The sequence below is a fragment of the Nilaparvata lugens genome, chromosome 2 (genome assembly GCF_014356525.2).
Source record: "Nilaparvata lugens isolate BPH chromosome 2, ASM1435652v1, whole genome shotgun sequence".
NCBI classification, from domain to species: domain Eukaryota; kingdom Metazoa; phylum Arthropoda; class Insecta; order Hemiptera; family Delphacidae; genus Nilaparvata; species Nilaparvata lugens.
In genome coordinates, this window is record NC_052505.1 from 80,826,377 (window position 1) to 80,845,716 (window position 19,340).

The 19,340-nt window shown below is 33.9% G+C and overlaps 1 protein-coding gene across 1 annotated transcript in view; it reads left to right on the forward strand.

Moving 5' to 3' along the window:
- LOC111059388 (membralin) overlaps positions 1–19,340 on the forward strand; it is a 176,951-nt gene that overhangs the window by 138,504 nt on the left and 19,107 nt on the right. The window contains exon 13 of the mRNA XM_039421875.1: positions 12,128–12,227. Within this exon, the coding sequence (XP_039277809.1) occupies positions 12,128–12,227 (100 nt within the window). The remainder of the gene's footprint in view (positions 1–12,127; positions 12,228–19,340) is intronic.

A 19,340-nucleotide genomic window follows, 5' to 3' on the forward strand; every position in this document is an offset into this window, starting at 1 on the left:
AGAACAAATGAACAGAAATTGTTAAAATTTAGTACAGAAGCTAAGCTAGGGTGTAATAATGTTGTGTTAGAAGGAATTTGAAATAACACCAAAGATAAGCCTAATATTAGCGTTTTTTTGCGTTTTCTCAGTTCTTTCATCTAGTAATAGACAGAAAATGTTTAGATTTGGTACAGAGGTTTAGCTAGGGTCTAAAAATTTTGTGATGTGGTGACTTGAATATTTCATCAAAGATACGCCCAAAATCAGCGTTTTTCTCAGCTTTTCTGCGTTTTCTCAGTACTTTGACTTTCTGATGGAATGAAGCATGCTCAAATGAAAAATGCAGGCGAGCGAAGCGTGCTCGCTGATCTCATTTTTGGACGATTCAGTCGGGGGTCCAGGGGGCGGAGCCCCCTGGCTAGACGGATATGGCGAGCGAAGCGAGCCTGACGGCTAGTATAATATAATTCCAATACAGCTTCTACTAAAACTCCTGATACCCCAGTCGTGATCTGCCCCTTGGTCGTTTTCCTTCTGGTTTGACTTCCAGGAACTGTATGATTTTCCTTGTTTCCTAGCCACTGCATGTCCTATATTGTGGTCCACGTTATAATGGCAGTGGATAAAGAAAGAAGAATAGCGATGCCGATTCTCTGCATTAATAAATTATATTTCTACACTGTCAAAAATATATCTAATAATATATAATCTAATATAATCTAATATATAATATATATAGTCATCGTTGTTGACCTAGAAAAGGATAGTACCACCGGCTTTGTCGAATGATAGACAAGCATAGCAAAACCAAAGTTGATCAAATACTGTCATTATAACGTGGACCTCACTATAGCCACTTCATTGTCTCCCCTCCAGCAGCCCACTCCAGGCCTCACTCAAGTCGTTCCTAACCGTTTCATTTCTAATGCGGTCTCTCCTATTCTTCCCTACGATTCATCTGAGGAACCGCATTTCTGTTGCTGTAATCCTACTCATATACCTATCCTAAATTATACAACTTTCAGCTCCATACATCATTGTAAGCAAAAATACAGATTTAAATATTTGTAGCTCTGTGAGTCTGCCTGCCTCTCTCTTGCCCAGAATGTTATTACTTATTGAGTAGGGTAGTTATCCACACTGAATAAAGAGACTAGATATTATCACACCACAGATTTATTGAAATAGGTTCTCAGCTGTTCTGAATAGTGAGTTGTGTTTTTATGGGGCTCCAAATTTTGTCAAATTACGCAGAAATATTTTCAAATAATGGCGATTTGAGTGTGATATTTTTGTTTTTTATTCTGTTTTCAACCGTCGAAATTTAAATTTCTCAGTTTTCGTTGTTTTTTTTAGTGAAAATGGACTAAATTTTAGAAAAGTGAAACCATAACCCCATTTCGGACTTTTAAAATGTTATCTAAATTTGGGAGAGAAATAGTACAAGGAGTATCCTTAGTTTTTCTCTCCCAATCAGTGCTACTTTGTGAAAATTATAAATAAAATAAATAAATAATTGAAAATCGGTTAAATTGAAATGTCGATTTTTAATAGATCTGTGGTTAGCAATATTTATTTTTGTCATAGTCATTCAATTCCAGCTGTTCTCCATGCATGAAATCAATCCGGTAAACAGCTGTTTGCAGAAAAAATAAACATATGATTCTCATTACAGCATACTCTACTGTAATGAAACCATTATGTTTTCTTTACAGTCGAGTATGTTCCCTAGTTCCGAAATAGAAGCAGCAAAACTGCTACAAAAACCACCAGGAGGAAGTTTTGTCAACTTTCGCAAAATTCCTGATTCGGAATTTGTAAACTATAGTGAGGTCCACATTATAATGACAGTATTTGATCAACTTTCGTTTTGCTATCCTTGTCTATCATTCGACAAATCCGGTGGTACTATCCATTTCTAGGCCCAAAACGATGCCAATTATGTTTTCGACAGTGTAGAATTAATTAATTCAGAGAATCGGCATCGCTATTTTTCTATCTTCATCCACTGTCATTATAACGTGGACCTCACTATAGATTATGTTTATAGAATGCATGTAGTAACTTCAGCACCAGAAGGTAATGTTTTATATTTCTCAATTATCCTTCTTTAGATTATTATGACAAAAAATAGTGTACGTTACTTGGACGTGAATGTTTTTTGGAGTGCTCGAATGATATTCTAGTCTCGGCTAACGCCTGGACTAGAAACATCATTCTCGCCTGCAAAAGGCCCCTTCCCGTCCTTGTGACGTAAGATACTATTATTTAATGATACACAAAACACAATTCATTAAAATGATTGGGGAGGGACCAACAGGCACAATCCAAAACTGTTTCTCTCCCGAATTTCGATTCCTACACTATTCCAAAAAGAAGGTTGTGTTAGTCTTTTTATTTAGTAAATTTACGATTCCAAACGAAATTGTATGTAGGCTATTATCAGTTATTTTATCGGTTTATTGGTTGAAAGTAGGGTGTAGAATTAATGGTGAGTTTTTGATAGATAAAGCCCCCCCCCCCCACACACACACACACACACACACACACAACGATTTTTGTTCGTACGATATTTAGCCATCCTTATGAATTCTATCAGATTAAACCAATATACCTAGAATACATTAGTATTTCAATTGAATATACATTGGAATACAATGTATTCTAGAACCACTTCGCGTATATGGGCTACTTGATTCAAATAAAAACAGTATAAAAACATTTAGTACCCTTTTAGTGAAAATTATAAATAAATAAAATAAATAATTGAAAATCGGTTAAATTGAAATGTCGATTTTTAATAGATCTGTGGTTAGCAATATTTATTTTTGTCATATTCATTCAATTCCAGCTGTTCTCCATGCATGAAATCAATCCGGTAAACAGCTGTTTGCAGAAAAAATAAACATATGATTCTCATTACAGCATACTCTATTGTAATGAAACCATTATGTTTTCTTTACAGTCGAGTATGTTCCCCAGTTCCGAAATAGAAACAGCAAAAATGCTACAAAAAACCACCAGGTGGAAGTTTTGTCAACTTTCGCAAAATTGCTGATTCGGAATTTGTAAACTAGATTATGTTTATAGAATGCATGTAGTAAGTTCAGCACAAGGAGGTAATGTTTTATATTTCTCAATTATTAATATTAAGAAAACAAAGATATTGTCAAATTTCACTAAAAATTTATTAAAAATTTTAAAACAGAACCATGGTTTCACGTAGTTAACCAACGAATCATCAGCTGTACTGAGGAATGAGGATACAGAAACATTCTCAACCTAATCTTAGTAGTCTAGAGCTCCTAAATAATCGGGTGGCAATAACTAAAGTAATGAAAGTAATGAATATTATACATGATATCAAAATATATACACCTTTGTAATTATTTTCAAGGTAAAATAAAATTTTCTTTTAATAGAAGATTTTTTTTTCTTTTTCTATGACCACTCTATACAGCTGGTCTGTTACTCTGTCTCTGACTTGGAGACTGTCTATCATGTCTTTGGTATTTGGCTTGACAATCTATAGGCTATTTGAGAAAAAAATTACTTGAGAGGTTATATTTCAAACCTTTAAAAAATTACAGCAAAATAAAGCTTAACACAAATTTCAATGATAAAAATGAGTTGAATTCCAATGTCCTGAATTCGATACAACAGTCCTATATTGGATATATTATATTATGTACCAGAAAACCTTGAGAAATAAGATGGAAAATATACAGAATGTCCATATAGGCTACAATAGCTCATTACTTACAAAAATGAGGAACTTAAGAATAAAGTGGAAGTATACAATTCAAACAAGGTTTGTTTGATCAAGACTACTCTAATCTGTTAAACTTTTATCGAGTTTTTGGCTAATGGTTATGTGTGCCTATTCATACTAACCTACAATGAGCAGAAATATTGGAAATATTTATATATATATATATATATATATATATATATATATATATATTTATATATATATAATATAAGGCCCCAGGCCCCTTCCCGTCCTTGTGACGTAAGATAGACTACTATTATTTAATGATACACAAAACACAATTCATTAAAATGATTGGGGAAGGACCAACAGGCACAGCCCAAAACTGTTAAAACTGTTACTCTTCCGAATTTCGATTCCTACACTATTCCAAAAAGTAGGTTATGTTAGTCTTTTTATTTAGTAAATTTACGATTCCAAACGAAATTGTATGTAGGCTATTATCGGTTATTTTATCGCTTTATTGGTTGAAAGTAGGGTGTAGAATTGATGGTGAGTTTTTGATGGATAAAGCCCCGCACACACACAACGATTTTTGTTCGTACGATATTTGCTGTTCTTATGAATTCTATCAGATTAAATATACCTAGAATACATTGGTATTACAATTGAATATACATTGGAATAGATACTTCAATATACATTGGAATACAATGTATTCTAGAATCACTTAGCTTATAATTATGGGCTACTTGATTCAAATAAAAACAATATAAAACAACTTTTAGTACCCTTTTATTAAAAACTTTAGAATATTTTAACGACTAGTTAAGTCTTTTTAACTTGAAAATGACCTAAGGTCGAAACTAGTCGTTGAAAAATTTAAAAGTTTTTAATAAAAGGATACTATGGACCGGTTTCCGAGCTTGGGATCTATAAGTTCTGGAATACAGAGTCCACGACTGAAACAAGCTCTCGAGTCTAAATCGACTTTCTGAGTCAGGGGTCTTCTAAACTCCGGGGTCTATTGAGTTCTCGACTTATTGGACTTTAATGTAGTAAACATGAGGGAAATTCACAATATTTTGATGTTGTATTGTTGGCATTATAGCATAACGAAAACAGCTGGTTGCAGCGGGATAATTCAAATGAGCATGCTCTCCAAACTATTTTGTGAAAATAAGTTTTGATTTCTTTGTAGGCCTACTACCTTTGTAACCTAACCTTTTAAAACATGAATGAATAAACATTTCATTTTACGTTAATGCTTATGATCATTGATCCTAACCAGTGATTTTGGAATAAAAATCTAATTAGGCTATTGAGTATGAAAACGTATATGTTTTGAAAAAAAAACTGGAATAATTATTTATTATTGTTATAATATTTATATGTTGAATATGACATTGATTAATAACATTCATATTGAAATATAAATTCCAAGGCAATCCTTGTATTATTTTTCTTGAACATTTTTAGGATATGTCACATTCGTAAAATAAGGTTAGTTTTTATTCATAATATTCTGATATAATTTTATAGCAAAATAAACTTGCAAACTATAAATTATGAATTTAGATGGACTAATCTAAATAATTTAGGTATCCCATGACATCTATTTGGCTTTTTATCTACTCCAAAACAATAACTGATTTCTGTTTTTCTCAGTTAAGTCTAGAACTTGAATTTAAAACCTGCCCCAGTCGAGGGTTTAAAATTACGCTGTTTTAAGTTATGGACTTAACGATTTTTGATAAATCCTCGACTCGGAAAGAGGCGAGAATCTAATTCAAGTCCTCCATTCAGAAAGCGAAATTATAAACTCCAGGGTCTAACGTGATCTCTATACTCCAGAGTCTATTTAAGTCCTCAACTACGTTAACGCCCAGGCTCGGAAAGCCAATTTCCTGACTCCATAGTTTAAAGCCAGTTAAAGTCTAGAACTTAGCTAAATCCCGAGCTCGGAAACCGGCCCTAAAAGGTTTTACATTGTTTTTATTTAGTATTCTAGATAGCTTGGATTAAACGGAACTTGACAAACATCATCTGTTTAATCTAATAGAATTTATAAGGACGGCAAAATACAGTACGAACAAAAATCTATGTTTGTTTGCGGGGCTTTATCCATCTAAAACTCACCATCAATTCATTTGGTTGGAGTTGTATGATTGTTTTGGTTAGAGGATAATAGATCAAGGCCAACCAAATAGCAAGAAAATAGTTCTGAATTACCAGTGCAACTAGATCATCTCCAAATAGATTTGGTTGGAAGATAACCGATCAAGGCAAACCAAATAGAGACAACATATTTTCGAACCACAAGTTCAACCAGACCATCTCGAAAAAGTTTCACCAATTTAGACAATCTTATCACATCTGTATCGATAAAACGCTCAAAACTTTCGAAACTCAGTTGAACTGGAAAGTGTTGTGATAGAACTTTTGACCCTTTGAAAGTGTCATGATGTGCTCGTTGAAGTGGGAATAATGCGGCGGCTATAGAGAAGGAATAGTTTTCTCGGCTGAAACAGAAGCGATGCGGAAAGTAAATAAGCGGACGTGCCTGAAACTCTTCTCTGACGCTTAAATTTTTCTAAAACCACGAAATGCGTTTGCTCCAGTCACGATTCGCAACTCGCTTCCCCGGCTTCTGTTTCTACTTTGAATTGTTTTCCGCCCGCCACACCAACGCACTCGCACTCGTAGCATCTGTTTACAAACCGATATTTCTTATTTCTCTTTGGATTGGCTGGTCAAGAGGATTGTAGCCTTGTTACCATCCAACATCAAATAATGCTCAATATTTCCTCCCTATTTGCGTGTTTATCGGTTTGTTACAGATCGAAGTTGAACGGCTTTCATAGAGACGGGAAACAAGACAGTAACATTTCGAATAATATGTTTTGTATTATTTTGTTGAAAGTTTTGTATTCAACTGTATGATGTATTTGTAAATGAGACAAAATGGGGTTACCTGTTGTCTCCATAAATAAATGAATGAATAAATTATTGATCAAATCAATAATCATGTGATCTGGATTTAAAATACTATAACAAATTTAGCATGCTCAATAACACTAGCAAAACAAACAAAATCAGGTATATTGATTCTTAATCACAAATGACAATGTATTGCCAGGTCTTGCAAGACCCATTGCATACTAGCACTACATTATAATGGAAACAAATGAAAATTTAACATATTCAGAACAATTAATAGATATGAAGATGAGTGGATAACTTTTAGAAACAAGGAGAAGAACCTATTTTTTGAATAATACAGAATAGAAATAAGAAAACAAAATGAGTAAATAAAATGTCTCAACTTTTCTAATCAGATACACATACACACACGCTTAACGAAATACCAAACTCAAAAGAAAAAAAAATTAGATTGAAAAAAGTACTGTAGAGAAAAACAAAACTAATAATTGCCCTCCAAAAGTAATTTGAAAATTCTCCTCTTGAAAACGCTAAATGAAACAGAAAAAACTACATGTTCAGGAATAGCATTCCAAAGTCTTGCAGGAGTCACCACAAACGAAGAATTGAATCTTGCAGTCCGTTGGATAGGAATCTGCAAGGTATACAAATGAGATCTCGTGTTGCGATTTGGATTGACATCAACAAGACGGATGAAATCATCTACCAGATAAGTAGGACCCTCTCATGACCAGAATTTCATACACTTGACAGAGAAGAAAATACTGTCTATGCTTATCCAATTCGAGGCAACCCAACTCCATGAAGAATGGAGTGATTCAAGAGAATCAAATATAAATCTGACTGTATAATTCAATGAGCGTTGGAGCCGTCCATTCAAGTCATTTGTAATGTCGTTATAAGAAATACATCGATATCAAAGAACGGCATTATCAAGGTGTAGAAACTCTGAGTGAGTTTCTCTCAGTATTTTAGTTAGCAAAACTTGCAGTTTGATTTTTTCAGGTATAGAAACTTTGAGTGCATTTCTCTCAGTATTTTAGTATTGCTAGTTGGGTCCATTTATTCATATAAAAGCCGTCCTTTACGTCCGTGCGTTAATGTTTGTGATTGAACATATATGAACAAGTAAAAAAATACTTTTGAGAGAACTAGCTTCAAATATTCACTAGCTTTTTATAGCTAGTAAATGTAATAGTACTTTACGTCACAAGTCCGGTAATGATAATTCACCGCATAAATATAAAGAAAATAAAAATCTCAGTACCCTTTTTTTGAAATATTTTATCACTACATGTTTCGGACATTTATGCCATTTTCAAGTGATATCACAAAAAAAGGGTACTGAGATTTTTATTTTCTTATATTTATATTACAAGTAGCCTATACAGTAAAGAGATAAAAATGTGGCATATTTACCGCATAAGTATGATTATCATAATGCGGTAAATACGTTAATGCGGTAATTATCATACGAATGCGGTAAATACGTTACCGTACAAGTTACGTCAATTATTTTTGTCATATTTATCTGAGAAAGGATAATATTGCTGAGAAACAGAAACCTTACCTGCTTATGTTCGAGTTACTTACTGCATTTTATAAACATGACCTTGCCCGTAGCGCCTAGTTCATAACAGTCAGACCCATCGAGCCAAAGAATATAATAAAGGCCTATATTATAAGATTTTAGATGAGTTCTTATAACTTGAAACTTCTTAGATGAGTTCTTAATTATTTGATTTATTATATTAACATAGGACTATATTAACTATAGAACTAGGAAACATACTCGACTGTAAATAAAACATAGAATGTCTTTACAGTATAGTATGCTGTAATGAAAATCACATGTATTCTGTACTGCAAACAGCTGTTCACCGCTGATTAATGCATGGAAAACAGCTGCAATTGAGTAAGTATGACAAAAAGATAGTTTTTTATCATGAACATATAATTTATATTCTTGACTCCTTGTATCGTGATACAAGTACGATAGAAAGAAATCTATCCATTGTACTCATCATATACAGTGTGATATGTATTTACAAAGTATTCACACTGCAAATAAGGCCTACTGTACTATATTTACAGAATGCATGTAGAGTACGTAGTTCTCCATCCAAACTTTCAGGCCAGATGATTCATACAAATTAGATTTTCCTTCTCCATGCTCAACAGAAAAAATCCCTTATTAGAATGAACCTCCAATCATTTCAGCTCCAATACAAAGGCTCCAAATATACCTAGAATACAGTACAATACAATGCATTATAGGTACATAGGTTCTCCCCTTACACTCTCTCTGGAAGCTCAGTGTTGATTTATTAACTAAAGTAGAGCGAATCTGTAGCTACAGGTGAAAGCTGTGGTCATAAATGGGGTGTGGACCGCGCCTAGTTTCTTTTGTTGCATTGTGAGTGTGTGGCGGGCGCAACGGTGTAGATTTTCGTTGAGCATCCTCTTGTCAGGGTGCGTGCTGCAGCTCATAGAACAGGCTTGGAAGACACAAGGCAGGCTGGACGGTGGAAAGGCGATCCGTTGAGTAATGGAATATGCGAGTACGTGCCTACTGCGTCTGTTATTCGCTTCGCCACTCTTTCGTCTACTCTCTCTGTCTTTCTCTTCATCTTTTCACCACCAATTTCACAGTCATGCTTGCTTCCGATCCTTACCTTGACTTTTCCAAGGTAGCACACGTTAATTCGGAATAATATTCACATGGAGAAAGAGACGACATTACTTACATTTTAAGATTCTAATTAGCGACATCAATCAGCAAATGTGGGATTCTAATGATATGCTTACTATATCTTTAAGACCAGCAAGTGTAAGTGCTTACAGTATAAATTTCACTGCATTGACAACCAGCAATCATCAATTCAAGTTCCAGAGCGATAAGCTAATAAATAGAATACCAGACGATTTCATTAGGGATAAAATACAAGTAATAAATTAAATAAAATAAGATCCTGGGTAAAAGAGAATTACTTTTTTAAAATCGAAAACTAAATTACTATAATTATAACTTGTTTTAACACGCTCAATTAAACTTGGTTTTTTTTTTGATTACCTGAAAAAAGAATTTTTTTTATTATTATTATTATTATTATAATTTCTATATTAGCCTACCTATTTCTATTATTGGGCTTATTGATTTGATTCAAGAATTGATTTTTGTTTTTATTCATACATATTTTTTGGTTTTTGGTTTACTATCTTTTAGTTTGTAGCCTATTTTAGAATATTATCACGGCAAATGTACAAATAATTTAAAGAATATTTTCGAACTCGTGGCTGGAGCTCAAGGCTTCTTTTTCCAGCCCCACCAATGTATATTAGTTGATAAGTGTTATTCTATGAATTTCTAGTGAATTGGTAAATAAATAATTTGATTGATTTGATTTGAAATAAATTGATTCGATTTGATCCATCCGACTTTCTGAGAAAAACACGCATTTGATAAATGACTAACTTATAAATTTAACTACTAAAATTTCCTGATTATTGATCAACTGAGATTTTAATGATGGTTCTAAAACCTATCAATTATTATATTAATCATCATCTACGATGAGGGTTTAGATTAATAATGACTATGAGATAATCCTATTAATATAATTGTTATGAAAGGCGAGTCTTCTACGTTGTTTCTTTTTTTTAGCACACAGAATACTCAAAAGGAGGCTCTGATATTATCACTATGATTCACGATGTATGATTAACAGGCTTGACCATTGGTCGATGTGGACCTTTTCCATCGAAATGCCGTCATTCAATTGGTATTTTATTCCGTATAGCACTCTCCACAATGATTGGAAAGCGATGAGAGTGCAAGTCATAAATTGCAACATTGCTCTTATGTAGTACAGTGCTGTCAGATTTCACAGAATCCAGAGAACCTGAGAGCTAATTATGTGAGACAAAGAGAGAAAAAGAGATCGAATGCACTTTTTGATAGAATTGGCATAAAAACAGCAACAGTGTGCTCCTTTTCTTATATTGATATAGCATTGGTCATGAAACCCCTTGCTGCTGCAATAATTAAGGACTATACTAGAATGGCACCGGTAGGAGGAATGCTGATTGTTGTGTTTAGCAGGTTGCATACCCAACGCCTGATAATCGGCCAGTTCTAAAAGTAGCACAACAATCTTTGAATGTCTGAACATTGTCCCGGCACAGAATAGGTACAGAATGGAAACTGTCAATAAAACGCCTATCTAACCAATGCTTTTTTACATGTCGCAAATACTAGACACGACACGAGACCTTGGGAAGTTCCAATCCTGGTCTTCTGATTGGCTCGTGGCAGTGAACGAGATCAATTGATCCGGATTATTTAAGTGATCCGAACCTACCATCAATACTATTACAATGCGGTGCTTCCTAACAAGATGGCGGATTTTTGCGACAGGGTACTAGCCAAGTTTCCATACTGTATGTATACTGTGGTCCCGGTTCCATAGAAGCTTGGAAATCTTATAATACATTGCCCTCCGTGTATCCAGCTTATTTAATGAATGGTATATGTCAAGTTTATGTCAAATTTGAATCATCTCTTCCTAACTGGCCTCCTTTATTTTATATCGGTCTTCTGAATTCCCGATTGTATATGATATCGAATTTTTTTAAAATAATCATTTAAAAGGTATTTAAAGGTTGTTTAAAGGTATTCTATCCTCACATTCTACGCTTAGCCGTAGATGATTCAATAAGTTTTACATCTCTTGGATATTTTCATTCTTTACAAATTGAAACGGATCCTTCCTGTGCATCCTTCCAAATCTACTTTCTAATAAAATTCCTTTCAAATTCATCAGTATAAAATCACAAAAACTCTTTTAAACGAAATAATCACTGGACTAAAACAGCACATTTACTTCTCATTACCTAAAGTATAAATTCTAATAACCAAATATATATGTATAACAACCACATATGTAAAATCCAGAATATTCATCAATTGTACTCTGTCTTAAAACCGAAATTCTTATTATATTTTTATTCTTTATTTGTCTCCACGAATGTAATAGTTAATTTCAGCTTTTGAACTCGCAGCAGGCGCTCAGGTTTTCCTTGCCGGCTGTGCCAACAAGTAATATTTATTTTGTTCTATTGTAAAAAACTTAAATTATTCTAATTGTATTGTATAATTTAAATTATAGTAAGTTTTATAATGTAATTTTGTTTTTGGAAAATAAATTATTATTATTATTATTAAAAATCGCATGACAAGAAATGTTGGCTAAAATATATAAGCATTTTTCATTTTTCCATTATCTAATGTGTACAGATTAGTTGTTTAAATCAGTTGTATTGTTTTACAGATGGAAATTACTAAGAAATTTCATTTTATTCAAATGTCAATGAATCTCCATCTAGCTGTTTACCCTGTTGTCAATATTTGCAGTAGCAGAAGTCTTGGGGTTGATTTACAGCATTCAATTTGGATTTTCGTTTAATATCAATTGTATTGTTTTGTTGCAGGTTTTTCTACTTATATCATTTCTCTTTCTACGCGTACCATTACCGCTTCAATGGCCAGTACAGCGGTTTAGCCCTAGTCACGTCATGGCTGTTCATACAGGTAAGACTATATCCTATTCCAACAAATCATTCTTCCTTAAACACTTATAATGCATAATGAACTACAGATAAACTACCCATCGTGCATGATATACACTGTTGAAAACTATTCCTGTTTTGTAGGAGTAGTTTGATCAATAGGAAACTTTCTGCTATTAATCGTATTATGATTTTGATTCATGTAATAATTGAAAATCATGACTCTTTCTGAATGATATATTGTATCTGTATCGATATCTACGTTTGAACGTGAGCTCAAATTGTTGAAATGGCACATGTCATGTTGATCAAATTGGTTGGTGCACACTAATATATGTTCAAATTTGCATCTTGCATAACGAACTATTAAATAATGAACAACTATAAATGTTGTTATAAACATTCGAACAAGTTGAGAAAACTATTAAATAACTAGCGATAATAATTTGAAAAAGTTCAGTAACTATTAATTAAATTGTTAACTATACTTTGCTCCCGTACTTGAATGGATAACGTGATTTGGATCGCTCTACAATCACGTCATTTGATGAACTGACGATTTTTAAATAGGTTAGATTTCAAATAGGTCATGATTATAGAAATTTATCTCTTAATTGAAACACCAATCCAGTAAGATTGTACTATTCAACTTATCGCTTGTAAAGACGCGCTATATTTCTGTTGTTTATTATGCGATAAAAATTTTAATTAGGCTACAGCCTTAATAAGGTTGAAAATATAAAAGTAGCTTCCAGTGTTCATCTTTGACGCATCAAAAGTGAGCTATTCATTTTAAAGCTGTGGCTACAAGTTTAATATAATGGATATTAGATGTGTCGACCGTGAAGGGTTCGTTTAACGTTATAGTGGCCTGTAAAACTTTGATTATAAATTTCACCGATCGTTTTGTTCGTTGGAATAATAGAATCCGAGCTGGGTGCTGGAAAGTTGTTTTTATTATCTTGCAATGGCGATAACGGCTCTCTTCACTGTTCACTGGGCTATTTCGTGTTAAAAACGGCTTCGATCCCCTCTTATTACTCAGGATGTGATGTTACTAACTTCTTCCAGCCCTTTTTTTAATAGTTATTGTTAGATTCCCCCTGTCCCAACGCATTCAGCCTACGAGTCAAGTTCAGGGATGAATTCCTGTGACATTATTGTGTTACCCTACATTAGAGTTACTCATTACTTCGAGGAGAAGGAGGATAAAGTAGATACCACTGAATATATAAAGTTTAACTGATGGTTTGTTTTTGGTTCATGCACTCTTTAGCGATGCTCAGTCGGGTTATTGTAGATTCGAATGGCAAGTTCTTGCTTCCCTTTGAACGGCATATACTATTAGAGCATTTTGTGGATTTAGTTTTAGAACTACGTCCTCTTCCCAGCATTGCATCTAGTAATATTTTCCAATTCCTCCAAGAATGATTTTTAATACATGCAATAGTGTAATCAGTTTCAATTATTTTTCATTTCTGACTATTGTATTGTTTGCTCTATCCAATCAATAAATTAACTTATTATATTAAATAAAATTAATAAAAACATGAAGTATCCTTTTTATTTAAAAAATTTCAAAACTGTAAAACTTTTCAACAACTAGTTTCGGCCGGCCTACTTTGGCCATTTTCAAGTTTAAATGCAAAAATAACAAATTGATACTAGATAATATTATGTTCATATAAAGTAGCCCATACATAAAGTGAAGTGATACTATATTAAATATACAGTCAAATATTCATAATCAAGTCCAAGTAAACTACTTATAAATTCATTTGTGTAAAATTTTATCAACAGATATAGAGGTGCGTACACAGTTACACGCCGCGAACACTGAGCAACAGCTGATTATTTCTGTATTTGTACAGAAACGGTAAGATACAGTTATAAAAAGCTTGGCATCAGCTGATTAAAATTGAATTGCTCGTATTTGTGGCGCGTAAATCTGTACGCACCTTCAGATGTGTAGATGCTCTGAAACAACTCATCCAAACTCCCAATTTTCAAAATATATCTACAAGGTAAATGAATGTAGGTAATTTAATTTCAAGTTCAATGAAATCAATAATATTTTTAGAATCTTGAACCTTTTTCAAAATGAACTGACCAGAAATTAATCTGCTCCCAATTGACATAGATTCTCATTATTTTTGTATCAATTGGATTCTCATTATTTTTGTATCAATTCAGTCATGACTGATCCAGTTTTATGGAAATTTCTGGAAAAATTCACTTGAAAGGCAGTGCAAAAGCTAAAAATAAACTTTCCACTGGTGATATTTTTCAAAGTTATTCGATTTTAATAGCCTATCATCAAGCTATCAAAATGAAAAAGTTTTCTCTGGAAAACATTTTTACCCATCATTACTTTTTGAGATATGAGCGCCTAAAGTTTAAATTTTTGGGACAGAACATTTCAAATTCGGCAATAGATTAATCAATGCTATTTAGAGGATACATTCTTCATGGTATTGTTGATTGAATAAAACATTTCTAAAAATTCTAACATTTTAAAATATTAAAATGAAACATCATAAAACATTTCAAAAATTTCTAAAATATCATTTTTTGAGAAAGTTATTCAAATTACCAAAAATAACTCAACTGAAGTTATGGATCGATGACTCGTAAACTCTGATAGAGTAAAATTAATGCTCAGTAGTGAATTGAATTGCTTTCTTTATTCAGAGATTGATGAAATTGATTTAGTTTCATACTGTTATTGATTCAAATGAGTGTTCTCCTGTACGCAATTGTTGAAAACTCTTCCTGCTTGGATGTCAGGAAAATAGGATGGAAGTAGTGAATGAAATGGCAGTTATTTAGTCAGTGGACAGTCATCATATGCGGGACACAGCAACAAGGGAAGTCCTTTCACATACCAAAGGTGCACCCCCACCCCCCGACCATCGGTCCCCTTTGCCGAACAACTCCAGGAATTCGCCATCGATTTCTATGCACATTCTGGCTGGCTTCCGGAAAATCGCTTTCCATCGGGACATCCACCACTTCCTACCATCATAACCGACCCGGCACATTCATCATTTCTCAACATTTCCTGCTCTGTGAGAGTGCCGCTCCTAATAAGGAAAACTCACAAAAAACGAGTCTTCTTGTGCTACTGTTTGTCGTAGGAATGAGTTTTTTTTCGAAAAAATTCGTTTGACGTGTTACTCTCTATCTGTTCATCAAGGGAAAAGATAGATTGAATAATTATTTTTATTATTTTTATTTACAATGCAAATAATACTAATGTAATAACATTGGCAGATAAAATAATAAGGTAGTCCTTGTGCTATTTTTCTTCCAAATTTATATAGGATAGAGTCCAAGAAAAGGTTGGAATTTCACGTGTACAATTTTGATATTTTTTTTCCAAAATAAACATTAAAACTATAAATTTTGAATTTAGATGGCTTGAATTGATAAATTGATTAGAAATATTCCACTCAATTAGCACTTTTAATGATTAATATTGAGTTATTTAAGAAAATTTGGAATTATTGAAGAAACACAAACTTGTCAACACTAAGTTTAAATAAGTTTGTGAATTGAAACAGTAGGTGAATGATTTACTGTATGCAGTTATACGAGGGGTATCTCAAAAGTAAGTCACACTTTTTTTGTAACCCCGTACATGGCAATACACCTTAAAACTTTTCAAAAATAGTACTGATCTTCTGAGCCATGTTCAGAACGCCCATTTTGCAAGGGAACATAGATTTCCTTTTCTATTCATCAATATAAAATATTATATATTGAATAACTACTAAGAATTGCTGTAATTATCATAATCTCGTCGAATCCAGTAATTCTTTTCCAATTATAGAAATCCAATACCTCCGTAAACAAAGCCGTAGTGCATTCGTGTGACGTCAGCACAGGTAGGGCTCTTACACCTTTCAAAATTCGTTGATTTCAGCTGATCTGTATCAGCTAAATTCCGTGCAAATCTTCTTCAGACTTGGAGGAATTTGCGGCGCAGAGAAATGGAGGGAGATCAGCCAATTGCAGTGATGGATTGAGTCATAGGTGGAAGCGTAGTTGTCAATTTGTCGAATAGAGTCAGTCGAGTCTGTGATTGCAGAGAGGAAACTTCCTAAGTTTAACATGAGCACTGGAAATTAGAGAACGCTGGCCGGTACACAACGGTAACATAGCCGCCGTTGTATCCCTGCTGCTGTATGCCTACTCTGCTGCGCATGTCCATCCCAAGTCCGAAGTTAATTTGAACGGAGTATAGTGTTTTGATCGGTATAGGAGCCCTACCTGTGCTGACGTCACACTAATGCACCACGGCTTTGTTCACGGAGGTAGTGTGTACGTTCTGTGTACAGTAAATTGTTCCAGTTCCAATCGTAAATTGTTCCATCACGTGACTAGTGCAAAATGTTCCCATGGAACGCCATTTCAAAATCGTTGGTTTAAGCTTTTGGCGCGCACATATAAGGTTGATTTACACTAAAATGTGTCGTTTATTAGCTGCGTGAATGAAGAAAGGCTGTTTTACAAACCTACCGTCTAGAAAAGTGTAAATTTCTTTTATTCCATTACTCTCAAATTTTCTATCAAGAAAAATTAATTTAATGAATGGTTATCAAACATCATATTGTTGGTTATGTATTCTATGCTATGGTGAACAAACTATCAGCGCATGCGAAAAGATGGATACCGGTACAGTACAATAGCAACAAATACAGATACAGGTACAATAGGCCTAATCCGTGAAGTGCAGATGAAATTAATAGTCACAGTATTCTTGTTTAAGTTTTCTTAAAAAGGTATTGAAGCTAGCTACAAGTTTATCATGTTTAGGAAAAATTTATGAATCTTGAGGGGAATAGTTATTTGTGCAACTAGTGCGCAAAGTGACAGTTTGCTGCACCGAAAGAAACGTTTACTGGTTTCTTGAGTGCAGCAGAGGAACTTTGCGCACGTATTTCACATTAAGTTTTTCCTACAGTTACCATTGAATATGAAAAGTGGGTAATTATGGGTAAAATTGCCTGAAATGCATCAAATGTTTTCTGTGTAATTTTATTATTCATAAAAACCTTAATCCTAAAATCCTAAAGTCCTCGTGTCCTTGGTTATAATATCTACTTAATAATTTGCGCGTTGTGCTTCGTTGCCCTCTGCTCACTATAGCAGCCCAGTCACTGTTACCAACTTCATTTTGATTTTGCTGCACTGTTGTTCCATATATCCTACTAAGTATTTTGCGTTGCCATGTTGCAAATCTGGAGTGCAGAAAAATTTTTCCCGCACTAGAGCGGAAAAGTGATTCTTTGCGTTCTGTAATCAGTGCAGCAATGGCCACTTTTCAACGTAACTGTAGGAAAAATATTTTTCTATTCCGAAGTGGATAGTGGTAGAACCTATTTATTCGGTATTTCTACTACGAAACGTATTGAATGTCTGATAAGCATAAGAATGCTCCAACCAAATATTGACTTCTAAATGACTTCAATGAATTTTTGACAAACAGTGAGCATTGTTGGTACTCTACAAATCGAGTCAATAGAAATATTAAACGCTTACATCAATCAATTATTCTTGGTTCTATTACAAACAAATTAGTATCATTCGGGATATCAGCAATGATCACGTTTGGACTTTACAGTTCCTATCACTTTCAGAAATGAAGGTAGTGTTAGAAGACTGGTACCTTGATTATAATAAATGTGTAGCTAAAGGATGAAAAATAATGGACCATGTTCGATTTCCCAGTTTAATATTATCATGAAGTTATTATATATTTTCTCTATGATATTACTGCATATTACCATTTTTTAATCTTTAATTTATAGGGGAAAAACCTTAGTAGGTATTTCATATCCCTCCCCCATACCGCATTGATTCCCCCCCCCCAACAGTTTGGTGAAATGGCGCCACTGTATGGGAGAGACATCAGGGAAAAATTACTAAATTCTCACTTGAATTTTCTGGTTTTTCCCTTAATTGAATGATTACATTTTTCAATAAATAGATACGAAGCTGTTTTGGGTATGGGTTTTCAACATTTATACCAAGACAATCGTTGATTAATTATCTGGAAAGCCAACTTTTTCGGATATCTCCCATCTCTATATGATAGTACTTTAAGAATGTAAGCTACCTGCAAGTTGAGGGTAAATCATATAAAGGCGACTCCCTAGTTTCCAAGAGGAGAAGATAGTTAGGTGTATTCGTGGGCAATCCAAACAATCGCTTTATAAAGAATCGCTTAAGCTTCTCCACTTCATCGAACCTTCTATATCCCCATACTTGCTCTCCATAGCACATAACTGCTCTAGCAACCGCTCTAAATAATATCCACTTGACGAAACATATGTGTATCTGCACTTATGTGTTTGGCAAGTCCCATTCATTCTAATAGAATTATAAACGGCAAAAAATCGATCATCCAGAAATCGATGTGTGTAACCATCGTGTTATATGTGTGTATAACTATCAGTTATGTGTGTGTATAAACATCAGTTATATGTGGGTATAACCATAGAGAAACGATATAATAAGTAGATATCCCATGGTATAGGGCGTTTATGTCGCAAATTTACTGTTATCCCAAGCCGATAGTTCACATAGTTTTTTCCTATGCAGCTGTGTGACGCTGGTAGTCTCTCAAATTGTGCCGTTCATACACTCTCACTCCAACAAAACATTGAAAAAAATGACAATAATCGTCAGTAATCGGCTTGAGATAACAGTAAAAGTTGCGACATAAATTCCCTATACCATGGGATATCTAATTACGCTATTGTCTCCCTACGGCTGAAGTGAAGATGATGGTGAATAAATAGATACCTAGAGACCTAGATTATTTGTCTGCTATAACACGGGAAACCATAGTTGAATAGGTAATTTTCCTCCTTTCTTTCCTGCTAACTGATGTTTTGGGACCTAGTTGTATAGACTTGATGAAGACTCGCTAATTTATACGGATCGATAATTCGGTGTTCCTTTTTCTCCGCGTAAATCTGTACGGCCACATTAATAAAAGATTGAAAGAGCAGCGAAAAACGACTGAAAAGCGGACGAGTTGTGGCTTTGTCTGTTGGTGCTAATCCTGCATAAGGCGTTCGACTAAGTAGTCAGCTCTGAACATCTGCGCGCAAAAAAGGACATTAAG